At 54.6% G+C, this 22514-nt stretch overlaps 1 protein-coding gene across 1 annotated transcript in view; it reads left to right on the top strand.

The window, feature by feature from the left end:
* Positions 1-213: 213 nt before the first annotated feature.
* The window catches only part of LOC119107907 (lysosome membrane protein 2), a gene marked incomplete at its 3' end in the record, with an annotated part of 29222 nt that continues 6921 nt past the window's right edge, over positions 214-22514 (top strand). The window contains exons 1-5 of the mRNA XM_037231492.1: positions 214-457; positions 9274-9440; positions 11159-11309; positions 13523-13789; positions 14848-15059. Coding sequence (XP_037087387.1) covers positions 341-457; positions 9274-9440; positions 11159-11309; positions 13523-13789; positions 14848-15059 — 914 coding nt within the window. The remainder of the gene's footprint in view (positions 458-9273; positions 9441-11158; positions 11310-13522; positions 13790-14847; positions 15060-22514) is intronic.

Below are 22514 nucleotides of genomic sequence, written 5' to 3'. Positions count from 1 at the left end.
CTTGTTAAAGGTGTTAGACAAAGTTTGAGTTTTCAAACTAAATATAAAATATCCGTTTATACAAAAAATAATTAACGGCCAAAAATATGCTATTGTACATAACTCACCAGCCAAAACAGCAAGCAAGTTGGACTTTATTATAAACATCCGTCCGTTTTCTGCTGCGAGACAACAGCTGCATTCTGCATGACGCACGAGTATGGCGCTGGTCGCCGTGGGAGGTGGGTGGCGACTGTGGATACGCGTTGCTTACGTGAAGAAAAGGAATTTTCGCCAGTGCAGTGATATGAGATCAGTGATTGACGTGTGCGCCTAACGAACGAAGACCTTGTGTGCAAGCATGCAAACAAATGTAAAAGTGGGTATTACGGCGTTCGTCGGAGTGACAATTTTAATATTTGGCTGCGTACTCGGCTGGTATGGATTCCCAGTCATTATCGACAATATGCTAGAAGAGGTAAGACAACTGTCATCGGGCTTTCTGTCAGCGCAGGCTGACCAACAACATGGTACCCGTTACCCACCAAATTGCATCATCTTTCCAGCTAACAGCTCTTTGGCACGACCTGCTGGAGGGGGATCAATATTTTAAACGCTGCGTATATGCACATCGCAGAACAGAGCGATTGCGGTCCCGATTTACCATGTATTTACCTAAGTTGTTACCTGTCGTGGGTGGCTGATTTCTTGTGGCGAAAACCATGCGTAGAGGTTTGAGATGGGAAGGCCAGAAATGTTCCGTGAAGTTTGATCGTGATGGAGAGTACGTAATGTTGAATATTGGTACGGAAGTGGCAGGAAGGCCAACGCAAAGTGCCGAGCATACCAAATTCCAGAGGTGCCCGGTTAGTTATGCAATTATGGATTACCGATTGAGATTTTCGAGCTTTTTGTGACTATTTTCGCCATGGTTATCCCGGTAATAATCACATTTATTTATGCAATGGAAGCATAGGTACTTGAAGGAAACGGCATTTGTATTGTCTGCCATATGCTTGAAATCCCGACCCAGCGTCCGGGTCATGTGTTTGAAGTGTTGATTATATTGCCGTATGATCATGGATGCGCCTTTTGGACCGGTAATCCATTATTTGGTTGGCGTTGCCTTGCTTTTCGGGATCCACTCTTGGTACCAGCCCAGGAGCTACCTTTGGGATTGGATACGTGTCCGCGGAACTGGGATCCAGAGTCCAGACACATTTGTGCCTTCCATGCTGCATTACCTGTCCTTGGGGTGCCTTATATTTATGTTGTTTGCCTACGCGTCTCCCTGCTGTCGCGATTTGCGGCGAGCACGTGGATGTTTTACAACTCGCCACAACGTTGTGTAGGAGCTTCCAACTGTTCAATATGCGTATGGATCCCGACAGATCTTGATCAGTATACACCCATACAGAGACACGAACTGCGTCTGCCACCCCATCCGTACCGGGCAGCTCCACATCTCCTCCATCATGCTGAGGTGCCTGGTGGTCGAAGAGACAGAGACGCCGTCATGATTATCGCCGTGGACCTGTTATTGCATGGCGAGCTGTCACTGGCATTCAGAGCCGCACGTTTCTACTCTCACGGGGGGGGGGGGGAGCGATTGTTCGTCCCACCCCCACCGTCCTCCCTGTTGGCCGAGCTCTCCGTCCGGCTTTAGGGCCGGCGGAGACAGCCACGGGGTGGCGTGACCACGTGACGACCGCGTCCCGGTCCCGACGCAGTCGCCGATGGCCAGTGCTGTGCGCCGTATGGCCCGGGCTCGACCTGCTTCGGTCAACTCCGACTTATGGCATATTGTGTGCTTTAGATTCGGAACAACGCTGTGCGAATTTTGACCCATTCCGATCATGAGTTGGAGATAACCGCCTGACTTCGTAATATATCTCAAGGTGAAAAGTCCGTGTTACTGATAACGGGTAACATCATGGCAGCGTCCGTGAGGTACGTGGAGGCGAAGAGAGGAGGTGTTTACTTGACGGATTCTTACCGCACGTTAAAGCCTTGAAAACAGTAGGATACAATTTAAATCCTGTCACTTTCCTTGCCGGCCTGCCGGCAGCCGGGAACGAATTGCCCTACCTTGACGTCATTCAAATCAGTTAGCGTCGAAAATTGCTTCGATGGCGTGGCCCTGTTCGGAACTGTTGAAATCAGTCACGTTTTGCGTGCGTTTACGCGCTGGGTTATGCCAACGCATCCGTTATGCGCTTTTACATAAACAGCTAGACGCTGAGAGCGTCACGACTCATGTGGCAAAAAAGCGTGTGCTCTGGCGCGGTGCCCTGCAGCCAGCAGAGGCTCCGACCCCTGAGATCCAGCACGCACGTCCCTGCTGCTGCCCCTCGTGCTGCTCCTCGCGGGAGGACGCTCGGAGCGGTGTGTCACGCGGCCGACAGTGACGGCTCGGCTGCAGTTGGCGGCGGGCCAGCCCGCCCTGGCGCAGTCGTCTGCCAGTCTGTCCCGGCGCCGCAGTGTCGCACAGACGGAGCTGGAGCGGCGCCGGCCGCAGCGGGGCGGGGAGGGTGGCCGCCCGGGGTCAGGGGCGTCAGCCTCGGCCACTGATCTGTACACACGAGCTGCGAGCCGTACCTGAGTCAGCCACCTGACGTCTGTGGGCGCCTGAATTGACCTGTTGTGACACTTATTGCCGGGCATGTCGCTTAGGGTTGCAGCTCATTGAATTTGCTTTGAATGTGCTGTGAATTGAATCTTGTCTTTCAATTCCCAAGTTAAGCCGGCTTTGACGGGATATTTAAATGCTCGAGTCGAGTTGGGCTTGTGCTCGATTCTGTTCCAGTGGTTTCGGTTCCTATTGTGATGCACAGTGCATGGACCTGATTCCCACTGTAACGCAGAGCAGCTCAGGACAACCTCGTGTCAACTCCTGTTCTGACTCAAAGAAATTTGGCTCATGTACTTCTCTACTTCGAACTACCTACGGCACGTAGCAGTCCGTGAATGGCTTAATTTCGGAGTCGGGTCTGATGGCATTAATTGAAGCGACTACAGTTTATGAGGTCGCCCGTTCTCTGGCCTTCATAGAAGCGAAAGGAGGATATTTATTTTGATAACCTATGATAAAGATGCACACGAATGTGTTCTGATTCGTTGGCATGTTCACTGTCAGACTACGAGTATATAATTTCCCCATACTCTACTATTCGAGTCGACTTACTCGGAACACTCCGAACCCGATTCACACCAAAACCATAGGATCGATTGCACCCACTCAGTTCAATTCGTCGGTTGAAGCCGGTGTCGCTATCACTATCCGAAGCCGAACACGAACCTGCTGGATAGTTTTGTGCATTCCCATTGGACCAACGTAACTACTTCGCCGGTCCGAGGTGCAATCGATAGCTCCGGACTTCACGGCGGAGCAGATGACCGGTGACCCCGATGTCGTCACCAACTGCACCATAACTCCAGTAGGGTATCGGAAGGCGTGGCCAATGGGCCGCGTGGCATAACGCAGAATGCAGCGTACCCTTGACATCATCGGCGTAAAACAACACTATCATGCAACCGTAAGTTCCAGGGCGCTGCCAGCTGAGACTCTGCGTGTCTCCCTCATGGAGCTCACATGGAGCTTTACAAATGAAGGTATGAATTGCGCTATCCCAAGCTTCAAACACATTGGGGCTTCGTCATCCGACTCCAGCGTCTTTGATTGCAGTGAGAGCCATGATTAAATTATGGCGCCGCGTGCACCGCGCCAGTCTTTAGCGGTAACGAGGTGGTACGCTAAATAGTTAATCAGGCCAGTAGTATGCGCCATGTAGTGTTTCTCGAAAAAATTTTCGCGGGAGCCATTACTTTAAAAGGAGCGAACCCAATTGCTACCACATAAGTTTTTGTATGGATGGTGATGTCTTCATAAAACACCATCGTTTTTTTGTAGACGAAATTATGAAACCAAGCGTGCTGGGGTCGTGTTGCACATTTCAGCGCCTGAAGTTCCCTTACGTCCCGTAAGATCTCGCGAAGCGCTTCGCAGCTCGATCGTAACCACATCTCAGATAGTCAGGCACTTGATGAAATGTGATCCAGTGGTAGCTGTAAAAAGGATGTAGTCCAGGTGCTTTGCGCGCATTTGCACGATCTATTTTCGCGCCGTACGGGCAGACTTCTGTGGGAACGGATCTGGGGTCGATGCAGGCCTACGCTAGGAAAGGGTCTAACTTTTACTCGGGCCAGTGCAAAGTGTTCCGGTGCAGCGCGTGTTTTTGTGGACTTGTATGCTGTCAAACAGTGTCAGGTATGGACAGCGGTTTTTCATCATGCTACTGCATGGCTCAAAATCACCACGTGACTGGTCATCACTGCCCTGATTCCGGCGGAGGAGGAGATCGGCTGGAGTCAATATGCACGTAAAGCGGAGTTAAATAACCCGCCTGAAAGTGTGCAGAAATTGCATGTATTTGCTGTGGAATGATGTCAGGTACCCAGAAGGCCAAAAGCCTATTTAATCCCTTATGCCTTTCTTATCTGATTAAGTATACTTCACTCTTGCTTTACTCCGGTCGGAATCGTAATCAAGTCAGGAATCCTCCGAATTCCATTTTGGGCCAGGCTGGAATCGACCCTTTTAAACCTGCTCCATAGAATTCGAGCTTGGTTGAGTCAACATCTCTATATTGATCGGTGAATCGATTGAAATTTAAAGTGTGAGGTTTTATGAAGCCCGGGTGGCGGGATATCTTTTGAATTGCTGTCACCGGGACCTTCTCCACCGACATCATCCGAGATCGATTCCAATGAACCGAATGAGTCGCAGGTCTTGCTTAAATGGTCTGTGACGATCTAAGCCGGGTAGCGTAGGCTGCAGTGTGACTTAAGCCACTGAACTGGACTAGTGGCAGGTTCTGTTTGCATCGAGGCCCGCGAACTGGCATGGCAGTGTAGGTCTTGTATTAGTCTTGTATTCGCGAGGGAGCAGTGATGCTTCTTGACAGATGATGACTTCATGTGCCGTGTATATGTGACGCTAGTTTGTAACCTCGCACCCAGCTCATGAGCAGTGGATCTTCTGATGTTTGGTAAAGGCATCCGTATTGCGCGTGGCAGCGCAATATGTGGCATAACACGCGCTCGGGTGGAGGTCAAATTGACCTCTCCAATGGTTTTCCAGAAATATTTCCGAACAACGCGGCATGGCCGCGCCAAACGTTGCATAGGTGAAGAGAATTAAGTAGTGAACCTTTTGATGTAAACAAGGTTGGATGTACCTTGAAAGGTTGCCGAGCTATAGCAGGTCAGTCAGGCCATGGCTGTCAGCGAAGGGAATTTCTAGGGGAATCGTTCAGTGTGATGCAACGACTGAGTGTTAGATGAAGCCGTACATATCCGAGATAGACTCTTAGGTAATAAGCTAATCGAATTTAGAAACACAACCAATTCCATTGACTCAGGTTTATGTGTGCATGCAAGAACGAGGTCAAAACTAACTTGCTTTTTTACTCGAGAGCTTCGTTTTTTGGGGCAGTTTCTGGTTCTTATCTCCAATATTTTGATGACAGGTGCCGCAACAGACATGCTCCATGGGCTTTTTTAAGGTCAGAGTAGGGCACTGACCTCAAATGACCCAGTTCAACACTTTTAGGAGCATACCGCCTGGCGTAATCTCTGACGCATATTTGAATAGCAACACATGAGCAATATCGTAGGTATGTGGTTACCTGACATTATAAAGGTCAAACAAGGTTATTGACCTCATTGACCTTTTGCTAAGAACGCATGTCTAGCTTCACAACAATGGGATGAGGAGGTCTAGGGCACTTGAGACACCAATCTGGCGTTTGACCTTGTTTTAACTATTTGACCTGAAGGTCGTGACGTAGGAGCCTCCGATTTTGACACAAGTGAGATAACGTACAGATCAATCTACCCTGTGAATTTGGTGTTTCCAGTTCTCTTGGTTTTTGAGATACCAGGGAGATCAAATTGTCCCCACCCACCCGAGCGAAGGGCATTCAACCGGCCACCCGGGCGCGTGTAAACACTCTGGCGCAGGAGCGATCCAAGCTGACCTAAAATACCACCACGTGCGTGAGCCTTTGTCTCGGACCTATATGTAAGGAAGGGAAAATCCCATACAGTATAAAAGCAGTATTTTACAACATAAGCCGCATATGGAGAGCGTGGCTTTGCACAAAGGTTAACCTTCGATGACCTTGCATGCTAGTTCGAGCGGACAGATGCGTGGCATCTCACGCATTGATGCAGCTAGACGGATTATTGGCCTATGATGACTTGATAAGAGGGCAGGGTAGCCTGGCTTAGTGCATAGTGAACACTCACACTTCGAGTCGTCCGGTACGTCTGCGATCAGATGCAGGTGTCAGTAATGCAGTGGTGAAGGAGCTGATCTATGAGACTAGAGGTGCCTGGTTAGATCCCCGACGTGGCCACACTTTCTGCCACAGCCCGGTACTAATTCCAGGTGCGCAGTTTTGGGATTGTGGTTTGTATAACCGAATGCAAGCGCGTCACTCTTCAGAAGACATTTCTGTCATGTACTTGTCAGAGGACTGTCTGAGTCGAGTCTGCACTGTCGACGTCGTCGGACGCTGCGGGACGCCGCGCGCCCAGATGGCTGTGCAGTGTGGGATCATTCATGGTCTGCCGACAGCTGTACCGGCCACTCGAGTCTGTTTGGTGGCGCCGAAGCCCCTGGCACGCCCCCAATGTTTCTCTTGATCCTCATAAGTCACCACGTGGACTCGGTGGCAGTTCGAAGAGAGCGGATGCGAAAGTGCAGTTGGCGTAGCTTAGCGGAGGCGTGCATAGTCTATGAATGCAAGAGTAATGAGTTATGCATGCAGTTAGTTTTATCAAAGCAGGGGTCCTCTAGCAACTGGTTAGTGGCTGTGCATTCATACATGCATGTTTGTGCAAGTATATGTAGAGCAAGTATACAATACTTGTTTGCATACAATACAAAGTATGCATGCAAGTATATTTGTAGAACCTGTGACAGGGTTGTCAGCGTTGATCTAGTGGTGTCCAGCATATACCAAATACGCTGTCTGGCAGAGCGAAGACGGCCGACAAATAGCTTTCGCTGTGGATACTTTAGAAACATAGAGACGACGCTGACATAGTTTTCAGCGTCGTGGTACGGGTAGATCAGACGTGACTGGGTTGGACGTGTGGCTGCAGGATATGCTTCCTGCGCGCGTGCAATGTGCGATGGTAATGATAAGTGGTATTATAGGACGCGTCAGCTACTTATGTCATCTTGAACTCTCGCCGCGTTTTATTTGCACAACGAGTTTGCTGTACTTTTGAGGTTAGAAATACCACGTGAAGTCTAGCAGCAGTTTAAAAAACAGCAGAACATGATGTAAGCCAATCTCTAGATACTATAAGTGAGGTCAGGGTCACTTCGCGTCCAAACAAACACTGCCTCTCAGCACCCAGAAGCGCCCAGTCAACCAGTGTGACGGGGAGGACAGGGGGGATTCCTCACAGGGAGGATTCGCCGCACCTTTCACATGTCGGGGTGTTTGCTGTGTTGCTCAGTCGGAAGCAGTGCATGCTGAAAGCACGGCCAATACGTAGGCGAGTAAGACGGGTGTTATGGGTTATCCTCTGGGTATATTTAAGCTGGTTAGACGGACCTCCATAGCTGGACGTTCAAGGTAGTGCCGAGTTAGTGTCTGGCTTGGTGATCTCGAAGCCCTTTTGGTCAGCATTGACCATTCCAGAGCTATGGGATCAGTAAGGCAGACGGATGGTGGAACAGTGCTACAGGTCATCGTACACTGTCACATTTACCCACCCTGCCCTCCCGCACGGACGCCACCAAGGGGTGTGCGCGGGCAGAGGGCGGGGCTCCCGCCGAGCTGTCGGGAGGCCAACACGCGGCTGATGGATGCAGCGTGCGCATGCTGAAAAGGACAACGCGAGGATGCAGGGGAAGTGGCTTAAGCATCTCGATGCTAATGAGGATGTCCCGCTAACCTATGAGTAAGTCAAAAGGTGTCTTCATGGCGGAGACGGCGGAGCAGGATGAGAGCTCCTGCCCCCCCCCCCCCCCCTTCGTCCCGAAGAAGGGAGCATTATGCATGTGGCGTTACATGAAAATGGAGCGAAAACCCGGGCTTATGCATAGGGCTAGAGCACGCACCGAGTGGTGCATTCACTGACGCCACGTGCACGTGGCGAACATGTTCGTGAGTGGATGATATGCGATCGCGTGCTGAGAGACACTGGAAAACCGAGCCATGCTGACTGATTGCTATGCTGCTTGCTATGCTGATTGCGAGCTATGCTGACTGCCCGAAAATCGAGCGCTTTGGACACGCAACCAGCCCACCCTTGCTTGCTCCTACCGCTTCATCCTACATCCCCACGACGTCTTCTCACGGGCAGTCGGCTGCGGCCGTCAGCCATAAGTCGGATTCATGGCCGCCCCAGCTGGGAGCCCCCTCCCCCCTCCGGTCACCTACAAACACCCGCGCACTGAAGGCCGCTGCGCAGCGCAAGTATCAACGCCGGCGATAGCCCACGTGACAGCAGTGCTGTTCCACCTCTTGCTGCTGTCTCCACAAGCCAATAGCTCTGAGATGTCCAGGCATGTCCGGACGGGTCCAAAAGTAGCTTAGCCGAGTGTATCCGGCCATGTATGTCATTCTGTCTGTCTCACTGGCGAAGTTTTGCGGCTTTGCTCTCGCCGCTGCACCGGGGTTTCACCGCGGTGTTCCCCCCGTGAGACCGTTATGCCCCCGGCTGCCGAGCGTCTGCAGTCGTTCCCAGCGCTCGCGCTGTTTTCGCGGACGGGAGCCTGCTCTGTTGCCAGGCTTGCCGCTGGGCAGGGTTTGCGGTCTGCGGCCAGGCTAAGACGGCTGGAGCGCCCGTCCTTTTCACACTTCCATACTTAATCCAGGAGCTTGCGTCATTGTCATTAAGAAGCGTTTGCACCGGCGAGGGCAGTACTAAACGGACCAAACCCAGCCACAGTCAGATAAAAGCAAGGCGTTTATAGGACGGCTCAGTGCGCATTTTAGCACACACGCATCACTAGCCAAGTTCGGGAGGTAACCTATGCGACAAGCAGGCTCAGTTCTATGACTGGCGTAGACTGTATGAGCACGTGGCGACATCTGTACCTGTTGCGCCCGCCATTATGTATATATATATATATATATATATATATATATATATATATATATATATATATATAAGTTGTGTGGCTACGCTAGTGCACCGCACCAGTCTCAAGCTGCACACAGAACACATCCAGGGGAGTCCTGTCGGTAACCGCGACCCATCCTGTTGCAGAGTATGGTGCTGACGCCGACGTCGGCCAGCTTCGAGCCGTGGCGGGCGCCCACGGACAAGGTCAGCGTGTACATGCAGTTCATCATGTTCAACGTGACGAACGCCGAGGAGGTGCGCACGGCGGGCGCCAAGCCGCAGCTGCAGGAGGTCGGCCCGTTCTCCTACAGGTGAGCCGCCGCCGTTCGACACTCGCCTCCTCATGCATCATTCATGCCTTTAATTTGAGCTCCCCCAGGCGTTGCAGTCAGTCTTTCTGTCGTATTACATGTCCTTGTGTCGGCCTGTGAAGGTGTTTGCTCCCTCCGTTTTGAGCGTGTGCGACCGACCGCAGGTGCGGTGCGTGGAATCGAAACTGCTCGTGATTGCGAACACAGAAACTCGCAGAACCGATCTGTGGGAGCTGTATGGCACAGTGCGGCAATCAACTTCAGTGGATCGCAAACCTATGAGTCTTTGCAGACGTGTCTCAGTGTGCGACAAACACTGCTCGAATTTCGTTCAGCGCGCTTCACATGCGTCACCAAATGTCGGCGTCTCACTCGGCTCCCGCTCTGGTGCAGTCCATTAACCAGCTGGTGTTGTTCTGTGCCTAATGCCCGCTGGAGCCATTTGGAGACCGTTTGGAAGTCTCGGTGTTGCCGAATTGGTCGTTTTTTACTCGTGACGCGTCAACATGGGCCGGCGGGCCACTGGCCTACTTGGAAAGCGTGAAGCCGCGGAACGAAAAAAGACGGGGTCGGTACCCAGCCGACTGGCGATGGATGAACAGATAATACGGGAGTTCCGGGCAACCACCGTCTCCCGTTGTTCCGCTGTCATTGTCGGCCGTGTTCAGATAACGCGCCGGGGTTTATGGGCTGTGAATGAGGCCAGTAGAGCTGAGATGCAATAGGAGCTGGCGGTCTCGGGAAGGGAAACAAAGGCGTGCCAGTCTGACCATTGTCCACCATTAAGCCTGATAAGCCTACGCATTGCGGCATATACCATCATTGAATCAGAGTGTCCCAGCAGTTTGAGGTGTGCTATCTCGGAGGATACAGAGACGTGATGTTCTGTAAACTATCTACAGCGTAGCCTGATAGGATGACGCGCTGCAGCACAGATCACCATCCAGTCAGGGCGTCCCAGCAGCTTGACTCACGCTGTCTCGCAGCATGCTACTGGAGAGATGTCCTTAAAGACGCATATACGTATCATGATGCAAAACGCAGATGCGTGCATTCACACGCGCATTTGTGAGATGGCAAGTGGATCTGTCTTGTCTGGCTAGTAAGTGTCCGTGGTCCTGGAGCTGCGTTTCGTTTCATATGTGACGGATGTGCACGTGCTGTGGTGAGGTGCAGGTGTGCCCGCTTAGTTAGTAGGACACACAGCAGAGTACAGAGCACTCCTGGTTGTCAGAAAACAGCAGAGTACAGTGCAGCCCTACTCACACGGCAGAGTACAGTGCAGCCCCACTCACACGGCAGAGCACAGTGCCGGCCCAGTGAACAGAGTACACAGCACAGCGCAGTGCGCCCCCACTCAGCGGAGTACACCACAGAGTACAGTTCACCCCTACTCAGCAGAGTACATGGCAAGGTGAAGTGCACGCTTGGTCAGCCGCCCAGTAGTGAGTCAATGCAGCGGCGGCCGGTGTAACCGCTGCTGAACGCAGGTGGGGGTGGCGCCTAACTGCTGCAGCGGCTCGGAGGGCGAGCGTCCGGGGAGGGGATGTCCGTCACCCGGCATCCCAACCCCGCACCGTAGGGTCAGACCTGGGAGTGGGGTCGAGCCGCCGCACCGGTGCACCTCGCAGCACCAGTACTGCTTGCATGTCGGCTATGTCACCGCGAATAAGGCAAGTTCACGAGCCGGCAGCCAGTTGTATGTTTGCCTCCGACAGGGAGAGCCGACAGCGAGGGAACCTCAGCTGGTCGGCGGACGGCACGGAGCTCACGTACTCGGAGCAGATCACGTACGTGTTCGACGCGGAGAGTTCGGCGGCCAACGTCAGCCAAGACACGGCCATCACCACCATCAACGCGCCGGTGCTGGTCAGTAACCACTGCCGGCCGTTACCGTGCAACGAACTCCAGTGTAACAAACCGGTTGTGAGCGTACGATGCTGTCATGCGATCCGGGCACTGCTTCACCGACTCGTGCCATTCATCGATGGCTCATAAAAACATCGAGTCAACATGACCTCCTTCCACGTGTCTTCTGAGCAGCGGTGTATAGCATTCATTTATGGACCACACTGCTGCATGGATCCCGCCCACCTGCAGGGAACCCGCTCTTTTGAGAAACCAGCCATTATTGTTCGGGGACGCCGACAAGGGAAGTGCTGGGAACCCGGGAACCCGGGAGCCCTCCGTAAAGCCGGCGGTGGCGGAGGGCGGAGGTGCTTCAGGCCTCCAACAATGAAATGCTTTCGAGATTAAGTTTCCCGAGTTTATGGATTTAGCGGCCTGCATCATTCGTTTGGGCGACGATGGGATCAGAGTGCTCGCTTAGTGTAGCTTGATGTGAAATGCAGGAAGCGAGCGTCCCGGTATTTGAAGACATTTTGAATGTCTCGAATACCCTCACGTTGTCTGCTTACGAATCCATGGTTACGGCGTCAGGCTGGGGCTGTTGTTTGTACGTCTCTGGCTCTTATAGTAGCCTATGTTGATTTTCGGATGCGTTTTTTGGCGATGGGTACAGCTAAAGGCAAAATATGTTGAACACTCAAGATGCTGGGTTTTCCGGTGCTGCTCGGAAGTGTGTGAGCCACTTTGCGTAAGTGGCCTGGAAGACGAGCCCCCCTCCCCTCAGCCGTTATCGGCGATCGGCAGCGTGCTTTGTGCTAAAAGCACGGTGGGATTGTACTGTATGGCGAGGAAAGTGGACGAGCTGTTTGCAGTGAGCCCTGCGTTGTTCTACGAAGTGTGTATCGCACATTATCAGCACTTCTCGGAAACCCCGTGTTTTGTTGTCGGCGTCCAGGAACTAAGGCATAATGGATACAATTTGGGCTTCTGGTAATAGCGGACCGAAGGAAGCCAAACGACAACTGATGCATGCATACCAAACCGAAGCGTAGGCGGCCGAAACACAATTAACGTGACGAATATTCGACACGCCTCGTGCATGGTTTCATGTCCGCTTCCGATGTAATGGGATGAAGACAGATGTAATCGGATGAAACAAGCTTCCGCAAATCAGCGTGGTCGCTCGGCGAAACTCGCCCGGCCGACGTTCCCAGGAGCCGCCTCTCCGCCAGTGCGCGCGCGCCGCACCGCGTGACGGCCCGACCCGTTTGGCTAGTCACACGCCAAAGTCCCGGTGACCGCGAATGTCAGCCGCACCTCGTGCGCCACCGTCTGCCCCCATCCACGGGGCCCTCTCGTACGTGGACCCTCGAGCTGCTCGCACTCGGTGTGGTTTGCTGCGACCACAGTCGGTCGATCTCGGCGCCGGCACGGAGAGCACCCCGTGCCGGGGCGGAAAGCACTCCTCACCCGACCGTGGTACTGGCCGTGGCCGGCGCCCCTCCGGTGCCCAGCGGCGGGCGGAGGCGGTATCACTGGCCGGCACGTCCTCCTGCTCGAGGCCTTCGAGAACTGCGGTGGCTGTGGGAGGAAGTGCCGCTGCCTGTTTCTCCCAGTACTGACAGTGCCCTCACCCGTCCGTCAGATGCTGTAGCAGCTGGTGGAGGCGGCGGCGTTGCCTCCTCCCGGTACTGGTCGTGCTCGCCCCCCCCCCCCCTCTCCCCGTCCGTTAAATGCTGTAGCAGGTGGTAGAGGCGGCGCCGCTGCCTCCTCCCGGTACTGGTCGTGCTCGCCCCGCTCTCCCCGTCCGTTAAATGCTGTAGCAGGTGGTAGAGGCGGCGCCGCTGCCTCCTCCCGGTACTGGTCGTGCTCGCCCCCTCCCCCCCCCCCCCCCGCTCTCCCCGTCCGTCAAATGCTGTGGCAGCTGATGGAGACGACGACGCTGCTTTCTTCCGGTGCTGACCGTGCCCGTCCCCGTCCGTCAGATGCTGCAGCAGCTGGTAAAGACGATGTCGCTGCCCTTCCGCTCCCCCCCCCCCCCCCGCCCCCGGTGCTGACCGTGCCTGTCCCCGTCCGTCAGATGCTGTAGCAGCTGTAGCTGACAGTACCAGTCCCCGGTACTGGTCGTGCTCCCCCCTCTCCCCCCCCCCCCGTCCGTCAGATGCTGCAGCAGCTGGTGGAGACGACGACGCTGTCTTCTTCCGATGCTGACCGTGCCCGTCCCCGTCCGTCAGATGCTGCAGCAGCTGGTGGAGGCGATGCCGCTGGCGGCGCTGCTGCGGCCGCTCGTCTCGGCCGCGATGGGCCCGCTGCTGGAGCAGCCGTTCGTCTCTGTGCCGGTGCGCGAGCTGTTGTTCGAAGGCTCACCGGTGCCGGCGCTGCGCCGCCTGCTGGCGCTGCCCGGCTCGGGCGCCATCCTGGACGGCCTGTGCGGCCGCGGCCTCTGCGGCAGCCCGCAGGACCTGCGCCGCCTCCAGGCCGGTCGCTTCCCCTCCATGATGGTGAGCGGACGGTCGCCGGTCCCGGCGCGCTGGCCGGCGGTGTACTGGTGTGCTGTGAGCTGTGGACGGCGACACGCGGTGTCAGGTTGTCGACTGCGAGCGGGTTATATGGATAATGACAGGTGTGGTGTTGGACGAGAAATGTGGTTAAATTCACAGGAGGCTGGTTCCGTCTGTGATAAGGATTAAGCGACCGGATTTTACCTTTTTAGCGTTGGCGGCTGTGCGCGCCGCCGAGGTTGGCTTTGAAAGTCCGCTCTGGGCGCCAGATCGTTTCTGGAATTCATGTTGGTAACAACTTGCTGACCTCGCCACGTTCAGGAGCTTAGTTGTAAAGGTCAAACAGCTATTAGGACCCTGGGCACTGAAGCTTAGCCGCTTGGATGCATGCGGTTGTCATTTTTTTATGCGGAAATGCGACAGAATGGCATGTAGAGAGGAGGACGCATGGTTGCCTACAGCTCTCGAAAATGTATGTTGTTAACAGCGAAATCTGTTAAGCTTATTTTCTCACCTAACCTTCGGGTAAATAAAGAGCGCATGGCTACCTTGAGCCCTCGAAAATATCCGCTGTTGTTGGCAAAATTTTTGAAGTTCATTTTCCCCGCTTTAGGGTAAAGAAGTGCTCGTCTATGCACAGGGGTTTCTGTATTAGTTGACTATTAGCCACGTTAATTATAAGATAACTTAGCCGCATCAGTTGAACTTACGATATAATGCGGGACGACACAACCTTTCAGACTAATCTGTTCCATGTTGGATCAGTTAGTGCGCCAAACTGTAATCAGCTTATGCGTGCTTATGCTCGTGAACTGCGGGAGTGCTCGTTATGGATTGCGGACTTATGCTCGAAAACTGGTTAGCACACTCACTGGAAGAATTGGCTGGCGCGGTTTTTTCGTATTGCGAGAACTGCCGCCGGCGCCGCCTAGTTAAAACTAAGTCGGCTAACAAACGCAAAAGAGCCAGCGAAGTCCGTTTGTTCTGCGAGCTGCTCTGGCGCCTGTGACGGTGCGCGCGCGGGGGAGCGCCGGCCGACACCTGACCCGTGTTCCCAGTACAATAACTCTTGGGACGGCCCGTACAAGATTCGGACGGGCAAGGGCGACATCGAGCACTTCACCTACATCCAGTCGTACAAGGGCAGCAGCAGCCTGGACTACTGGGGCACGCCCTTCTGTAACATGCTGAACGGCACGGACGGCATCACCTACCCCCCGCACATGGAGCGCAGCGACAGAATGTACATCTTCAACAAGGACCTCTGCAGGTTGGTCGAGGCGCCGGGCAGTCCTCGCGTGCTGTCCGTCTGGAACATGGTGGTGAGGTGATGTAGCGCTCTTTCTTTCCCGTGCTGTTGGGCTGCTACCACGCACTCAGACAGCAGCAAAACCATCAAACCCGCATCAAACCTACGAAAATCTGCATTACAACTTGTAACGAGCCATAAAGCGCGTTCACTGAACGCGTATGTACGGTCGTCGTGTGATTGTGCAGCGCCTGCGTATAGTGGGGCGTGATGGGCTTGTCCAGAAAGCTCTTGCTCTTCGCGTTCGGTGGTTTTTCGTTGTCATGCGCTGTGCGACGACCACTTCTCGGTAGTTGATTAACGTGGCTCAGCAGTTATTTCTAGAGACGGATGCTCGGTTAACTCCAGGGAGTTATTTCAGGCAAGAAGTTATTTGGTTATTTCAAGCAATGAAGCTAATTTTGGACATCAATCCATGTGAACAGCTTTACGGATGATTTGAAATGTTCCTGGTATTTTCCTAGAACACATTCGTGACAACGGCTGATGTGATGTCAGAAATTCGTAGCGTTGTGTCTTTTTGGTCATGGTTAGCCAGACGGCGTAGTTGTGAATTTACTTGCGATCGTTTTATCAAGCCCCGTGCCTATTGTGTCGTAAGGTCCGATTGTTTTGCATACGCCTATCATTTCTGAGGAGGTCACCATTTGAAAGCAGGGGTGGGGTGGGGCATCCTGAAGCTAGTGCTCTGCAATTCCGCACCGGACATTCAATTGAGGGGATCTTGCCGCTCCCGTCACCTGATCTAGCGAAGAGAACGGCACCTTCGTAGTGAACCCGTTCTCTGTTGTTTGGCCTTATTCCGCACGCCCGGTAACTTCCCAGTCGTTTTAACACCCATGGCAGCGATCAAGTCGTTCGCCGCGGTCGAGCATCACACACTGCATAAGCCCTGGCGCAGGTTATCTTGAAGGTGGCAAATGCGTCCTCACATCGCCCTGCGCATCAAGGGCGGCCCATCGCCCTGCGCATCAAGGGCGGCCTTCCAAACCACGCCCTCTGAGGCGCCAAATGTCGGTACGCCGCCGTCCACCGAGGACTGCTCTGTCGCAGCTGAGTCCCGTTGCTGCTCGCTTGTCGGCCATCTCACTCATCGCGCACTACAGTTGGGACTTGGATGAAGGTTGTAATGCGTTTCATCTTTTCCGACGGAAAGTGTTCAGATGTGGGTGACGTTTGGGGCCCGTCCGAGCACGGGTTCGGAGAGCAGTATTTTCGTCTCCGGCGTTGGTCATTCAAGTGAAGTGCAAATAGCGGCTTTATGTAGCTGCCGTGGACCGCGATGCGGAGTTGGTCTGTGCACTGCGCGGGGGGGGGGGGGGCATTGGTACTGCGTTACTGCGGCAGGCGGCGGCCCGCATTTAGCGCTCTTGTATCCTTTGATATAATTGTGTGGGTCTAAGACTCCCATCTCGTCTCCGCTTGCTCAACGTCGTCACTGTTCCTGTTCTTGGCGTGTGTGGTGGGATTTGCACACGAATTTGTTCGGAGTACCAACACTAGCCCTACTACGCATTTGCGTTAAGACATTCAGTTTGGTCTCATAGATAACCTTCAGCGGCGTCGCCACGTGTTTGGCACTGGAGCCCGTTGCGGTTCGACAGGTGCGACGACCTGGAAACGGAGGACGGGGCTACAAAGTAACGCCACGTCACACCATCGCTACATTCCGCAGAACATTGAGCCTTGGGACGCCCCACACCCCAAAAGATGATTTCCGTGTCAGTCTATGAGTCATTTTGGTGACTGCCATTCAAGCCCAGGTCAACACACCGAACGGTTACCTAGGTAAAAGGCTTCAGGAGCATAAGGCAAGCGCTCCAGTGTACAGCTCTGCAGTCTGTGGCTGTGCAGCTGCTCTGGCTGTCCGCGAATTCCGACACCGCACCCGTCCTGTGATTGGTAGGCGGTTCTGTGTCGTCACGGCATGAAGCTCCGGTTTTCACGGCAAAGCGTTGTTGAGGGGGCGGGGGTCGCCGGACCAGGTCGGGCGTCCGGACTTCCCGCCGCGCCCAGGCGATCCGTTTCAGTCCTTACAGCATGGGCTCCATTGGCCTGACCCGAACGCGTGCCGATTTATGGGGAGAACGCCCATCTAAACCGTGAACTTTTCTGGAAACCGGCAGCCTGGCAGTCAGTAGAGGTCTTTTGGCCTTGCTTGCTTTTGCCCCGCCTCCTCCAGTCTACATGAATGCCCCTAACCTGACAGCCCTGGTGATGTGACTGTCCGCAGGGCACTCAAAGCTCGTGCAGGCATTGTCTGACTGCCGACACCGTCCTTGCTCCCCCGCCCAGCACATACCCGCAGTGTTTGTTTTTTTACAATGCGCGCTGGTCTCGACGGTGCATAGAGGGCCTCCTGTGCCTGCACGGTCCGCCGCAGCCGCCGCCTCCCCGACTCGGACGTTCCGCCGTTTTCCCTTTCCCACCGTTCCGTCATCGTGCAGCGGCGGGCAGCCGGCAGGCCGCATGGCCGGCGGCGGTGAGGGGTTGCCGACCGGGCGGCGCCGGCGGCCGCTCCGCTCGGTCGCTGACCGTCCCGCGGCGCGGCGTGCCAGGCGTCTGCTCTCTGGCGGGAGGCGGCCTGCTCCCTGCCGTGGCCGGGTCCGGGGTCAGCCTCCTGTCGGCCGTGATTGAGTCAGGGGCCGGCTCCGTACCGGGATGGGATCTCGACCTCGCACACGTGGCGTGCACGCGTCGGCGGCGGGTGTGACGCCCCGCCCACGGCGCGCTCGGCTCGGGTGTTGGCGAAGGGTTTCCCCCCCGCCCCCCTCCCCTTCTCTATGCTGGCCGCCTGGGTCGTAGAGAGGCACTCCGGCTGACCGATAGCTTTCGTGAAAGCCGCCAATCGATAAGCACTGGCGTGTTGCGGTCTGCCGCATCGCGTACGGGTCCCGTTTGGGAGATGAGCTGACATTTCGCTGGTGACACCACGTCTCAGGCATGTATTTGTGTAAGGCTGAGTGAAAATAGCAATGCCGTTGTGTTGTTGCATAGCCACGCACCGTGGTTAAATATGTTTTTCGGCTTAACGAACGAAGGCATGATATTTTAGAAGAAATCTTCTCTAGTGGAATGTTTCACGCAGGAAGGATCAGTATGTGTACTAGAGCTATAGGATGCTACTGAGAGACCCTTCGAGGGAGGAACCTCGGGGAAATATGCTTTCTGTCCGACAGCGACACCAATGTTACAAGGGCTGTTACAGTTGTGTTGCTTTACCGACCCTTTCCGGCAGCCCCGCCTTTGACGGACGCATGCCTTTCCAGCCACTGATCGCGCCTCCATGAAGTCTTCAGCGAATAGTACAATTATATAAAAGCTATGCCGTCATACTTTGAAGGCACTTAACGCAGGATGTTGGCGCCGGCGGTGTGTTTCTGCACTCCTCCAGCCCCAGCGATTTCATTGCCCGACTCGCAGTGTCTCCAGCAGTGTCGCAGAGCACACGCATGACGACGGGTCGGCTTCAGGCTTGGGGAAGGCGGCTTCACCTGCCGCTTTGTATGCGGGTGTGTGGTCGTTAGTCGTTTATATCCGCCTGTCGTTCGGCTTCAAGTGGCGTAAACCGAAAATGGGTGCAGGCCACATGTCTAAAAAGACTGCAGCTAAAAACCAAACTGCCGTGTTAGACTTACCGTGTTAGACTTACCTTACTTACCGCGTGTTAGACTTTACTCCTCGCTAAACCTGAGCCGAGTCTAAAATGTTGCGCAATTGCGCGGTACAAGTCGTTGTGGCGCCCAACAGTTGTGGCCCTCAGGTAGTCACTCTCGGTAGTCATCCTCAGGTAGTCACCCTCAGGTAGTCACTCTCGGTAGTCACCCTCAGGAAGTCACCCTCGGTAGTCACCCTCAGTAGTCACCCTCAGGCAGTCACCGTAGTCTCCCACGGAACCGAAACAGATAACACTCTGAAAGGGTTATACTTAGGGGGTCGCATTCAAAGGACTAATCCTACCTAAAATCTGAAGTAGCGAGCGTAACTTGATGCTTGGAAACCAGATCTTTTTCAAGCATGAGCATATTAAATGTGCTGTAAATCGTCCACATTGCGTGCTGCTGGGTGCGTAATATCTCGGTATGGATATTATGTGAGCAGATTTACGGACGCTCAGCAAACCTTGACCGAACATCCCTCGTTGCCTCCTCCGCCTTACATCGTACCCCCGCAGCACCATGTCTTGCCAGGAGCTTGCCGCGGCTGTCCGCTAGCAGCCGGCTTCACAGCTCTCCGAGCGGGAGTCGCGCCCGAGAACCAGCTCAGCCTCGGCTCGCGGGTCCTGTTCGCGGCTTTTTCGGCGTCGGAGATGTCCCACCATGGCTGCGGTATTATCCCACTGTAGACTCAAGGACGGCCCGGGGGGGGGGGGGGGGGGGGGGGGGCAACCGGGTAGTGCCCGCCATGGCTGAGGCCGAACCGAAAATGGCACATTTTTGTACCTTAAATAACATTAAGAACTGTCGTAAATGTAAAAAAGCAAAACCTTTTGAACAGTGCGTCCCCCCCCCCCCCCATGCCAAGTTGGCGCTCCCCATCCCCGGATGTCCTTTTGGATCCGCCCTTGCTGATGACGTCACTCCTTAATCTCAGCGTCATGGGGTGGCTAGTGATGGCGGAATAATATTACCCCGACCAAACAAGCCTAATCGAGCCGTGCGGCCCGTCGTTCACCAGGATTAGGCAGGAACGGAAACGTGCGGCCAGGGCCACGGTCAAGCCCACGTGCTTGCGGTCTTTGAGACCCAGTGTTGATGTCGGCGCCGCTCTGGCTGGCGCAGCCGCCGCGCGGGTAGCGTGGTTTCATCGTCGCGGCCGACGCCGCCGACCGCTGCCCCGCAGCTGGCGTGCGGCGGGGCGCTTGTGTCGGAGGCTGAGCTTGCGGCGCTGAAGCTGCGCTGTGGATGTCAGTTGGCGTTAAGTCAAGCTGTGTCGCTGCCCTGATGATTAAACGGCGCAGTTTGCCAAACAGCGCCGGTTGGTGGGGAGCGCCGACATAGTGCATGTCGTTCACGCTTCCATGCTGGTCGCCACGAAGGGATCGAGCCCCGACCAGGTGCTTAATTTGTCTCCATGGAGGGGGCGGGTGTCAATAAGTCGATCCCTTGAAGGGAACGGAGCCGCGAAACGTATCGGGTTTTTTGTTTTATATGTCGAAGTCAGCGACACCCTCTCCTGCTCCTTGTGGTGCCCTTATTTGCGCCAAGAGCTGTTTCTCTACGATGCGGTGATTCTGCCAAGTGCGGGCCTCGACCGGGGCCCCGGGGCCTGCAAGCAGGCGGCAGTTGTGCTTGCATTCAGGCGCGTTGATGCATTGCGTTAGGGTCGTGCATAAGGCTCAAAAGCGGCAATTTTTTCAGTTTGGGTTTTGTCAGGGGTTGGAAGGCTATTTGTTTTTGCATTCAGAGCTTTTTGCGCGTTTCAGGAAAAAAGAAATACGGTTTTTTCACTTTATAGTTAGGTAAGGGGATTTTCTTTTTATTCGTCTCTCTCTTCTCTTTTTCAAATCAACCTCGACTTCGTTGCTTTCTCTCTTATTGTTTTTTGTCCTCTCTTCTATTTGATCTCGCTCTCTCTCTTATCTATCTCATCTCTCTTCCTCTCCTCTCTCTCTTCTCTCTTCTCTCTCTCTTCTCTATCTCTCTCTCTCTATCTCTTCTCTCTCTCTCTCTCTCCTCTCTCTTCTCTATCTCGCTCTCCTCCCTCCTCTCTCTCTCCCTCTCTCTCTTCTCTCTCTCTCTCTCTCTCTCTCTCTCTCTCTCTCTCTCTCTCTCTCTCTCTCTCTCTCTCTCTCTCTCTCTCTCTCTCTCTCTCTCTCTCTCTCTCTCTCTCTCTCTCTCCTCTCTCTCTCTCTCTCTCTCTCTCTCTCTCTCTCTCTCTCTCTCTCTCTCTCTCTCTCTCTCTCTCTCTCTCTCTCTCTCTCTCTCTCTCTCTCTCTCTCTCTCTCTCTCTCTCTCTCTCTCTCTCTCTCTCTCTCTCTCTCTCTCCTCTCTCTCTCTCTCTCTCTCTCTCTCTCTCTCTCTCTCTCTCTCTCTCTCTCTCTCTCTCTCTCTCTCTCTCTCTCTCTCTCTCTCTCTCTCTCTCTCTCTCTCTCTCTCTCTCTCTCTCTCTCTCTCTCTCTCTCTCTCTCTCTCTCTCTCTCTCTCTCTCTCTCTCTCTCTCTCTCTCTCTCTCTCTCTCTCTCTCTCTCTCTCTCTCTCTCTCTCTCTCTCTCTCTCTCTCTCTCTCTCTCTCTCTCTCTCTCTCTCTCTCTCTCTCTCTCTCTCTCTCTCTCTCTCTCTCTCTCTCTCTCTCTCTCTCTCTCTCTCTCTCTCTCTCTCTCTCTCTCTCTCTCTCTCTCTCTCTCTCTCTCTCTCTCTCTCTCTCTCTCTCTCTCTCTCTCTCTCTCTCTCTCTCTCTCTCTCTCTCTCTCTCTCTCTCTCTCTCTCTCTCTCTCTCTCTCTCTCTCTCTCTCTCTCTCTCTCTCTCTCTCTCTCTCTCTCTCTCTCTCTCTCTCTCTCTCTCTCTCTCTCTCTCTCTCTCTCTCTCTCTCTCTCTCTCTCTCTCTCTCTCTCTCTCTCTCTCTCTCTCTCTCTCTCTCTCTCTCTCTCTCTCTCTCTCTCTCTCTCTCTCTCTCTCTCTCTCTCTCTCTCTCTCTCTCTCTCTCTCTCTCTCTCTCTCTTCTCTCTCTCTCTCTCTCTCTCTCTCTCTCTCTCTCTCTCTCTCTCTCTCTCTCTCTCTCTCTCTCTCTCTCTCTCTCTCTCTCTCTCTCTCTCTCTCTCTCTCTCTCTCTCTCTCTCTCTCTCTCTCTCTCTCTCTCTCTCTCTCTCTCTCTCTCTCTCTCTCTCTCTCTCTCTCTCTCTCTTCCTTTCTCTTTCTCTCTCTGCCTTGCGTGACCGTCGCAGACGATGCGGTCGAGCGCGTCCGTCTGTCCGGCGCCGAGCTCCACAGCGTGAACGGAGTCGCATCCGTCACGTTCCGTTTCCGCCGGCGTGGACTGCCGTGTCGGGGCCTCTCCGGACGCCGCCCGTCGCCGGCCGTACCTCTGGCTTGGCGGCCGGTCAAGATCCGACCACGGTGGCCGCGGGACCGGCTCGGCACGGGTCCACCGGCGACGGGCTGCCGGCCGTCGGTCTGGGTGGGAGCGCCGCGGTCTGCTGGGGCTCGATCGGCTCCGGCTGGCGAGCGGCGTCTCTCCGCCGCTGGCCGGACGTCACGCTGCAGCGCCGCGCCGGCGCGGGCCGCCGCGTGGACGCCCGTCGGGCCCGGGTGGCTCCCCTCCGCGATTCATGGCACGGAGGGTGTCATCATGATGGGTTGACGTCATCAGCATCCGACGTGTTGGTGTCTTCGGTGCGGCAGCCGCGTGGGGATGTCGGAGGTCATCGGAAGGGCCGACAGTCTCGTCCGCGCTGACGGTGCTTTACGCTGCGAGAT

Source organism: Pollicipes pollicipes, unplaced genomic scaffold, assembly GCF_011947565.3.
Source record: "Pollicipes pollicipes isolate AB1234 unplaced genomic scaffold, Ppol_2.1 Scaffold_6686;HRSCAF=7923_pilon_pilon_pilon, whole genome shotgun sequence".
Taxonomy (NCBI): Eukaryota; Metazoa; Arthropoda; class Thecostraca; order Pollicipedomorpha; family Pollicipedidae; genus Pollicipes; species Pollicipes pollicipes.
This window is presented reverse-complemented; position numbering and strand designations above follow the sequence as displayed.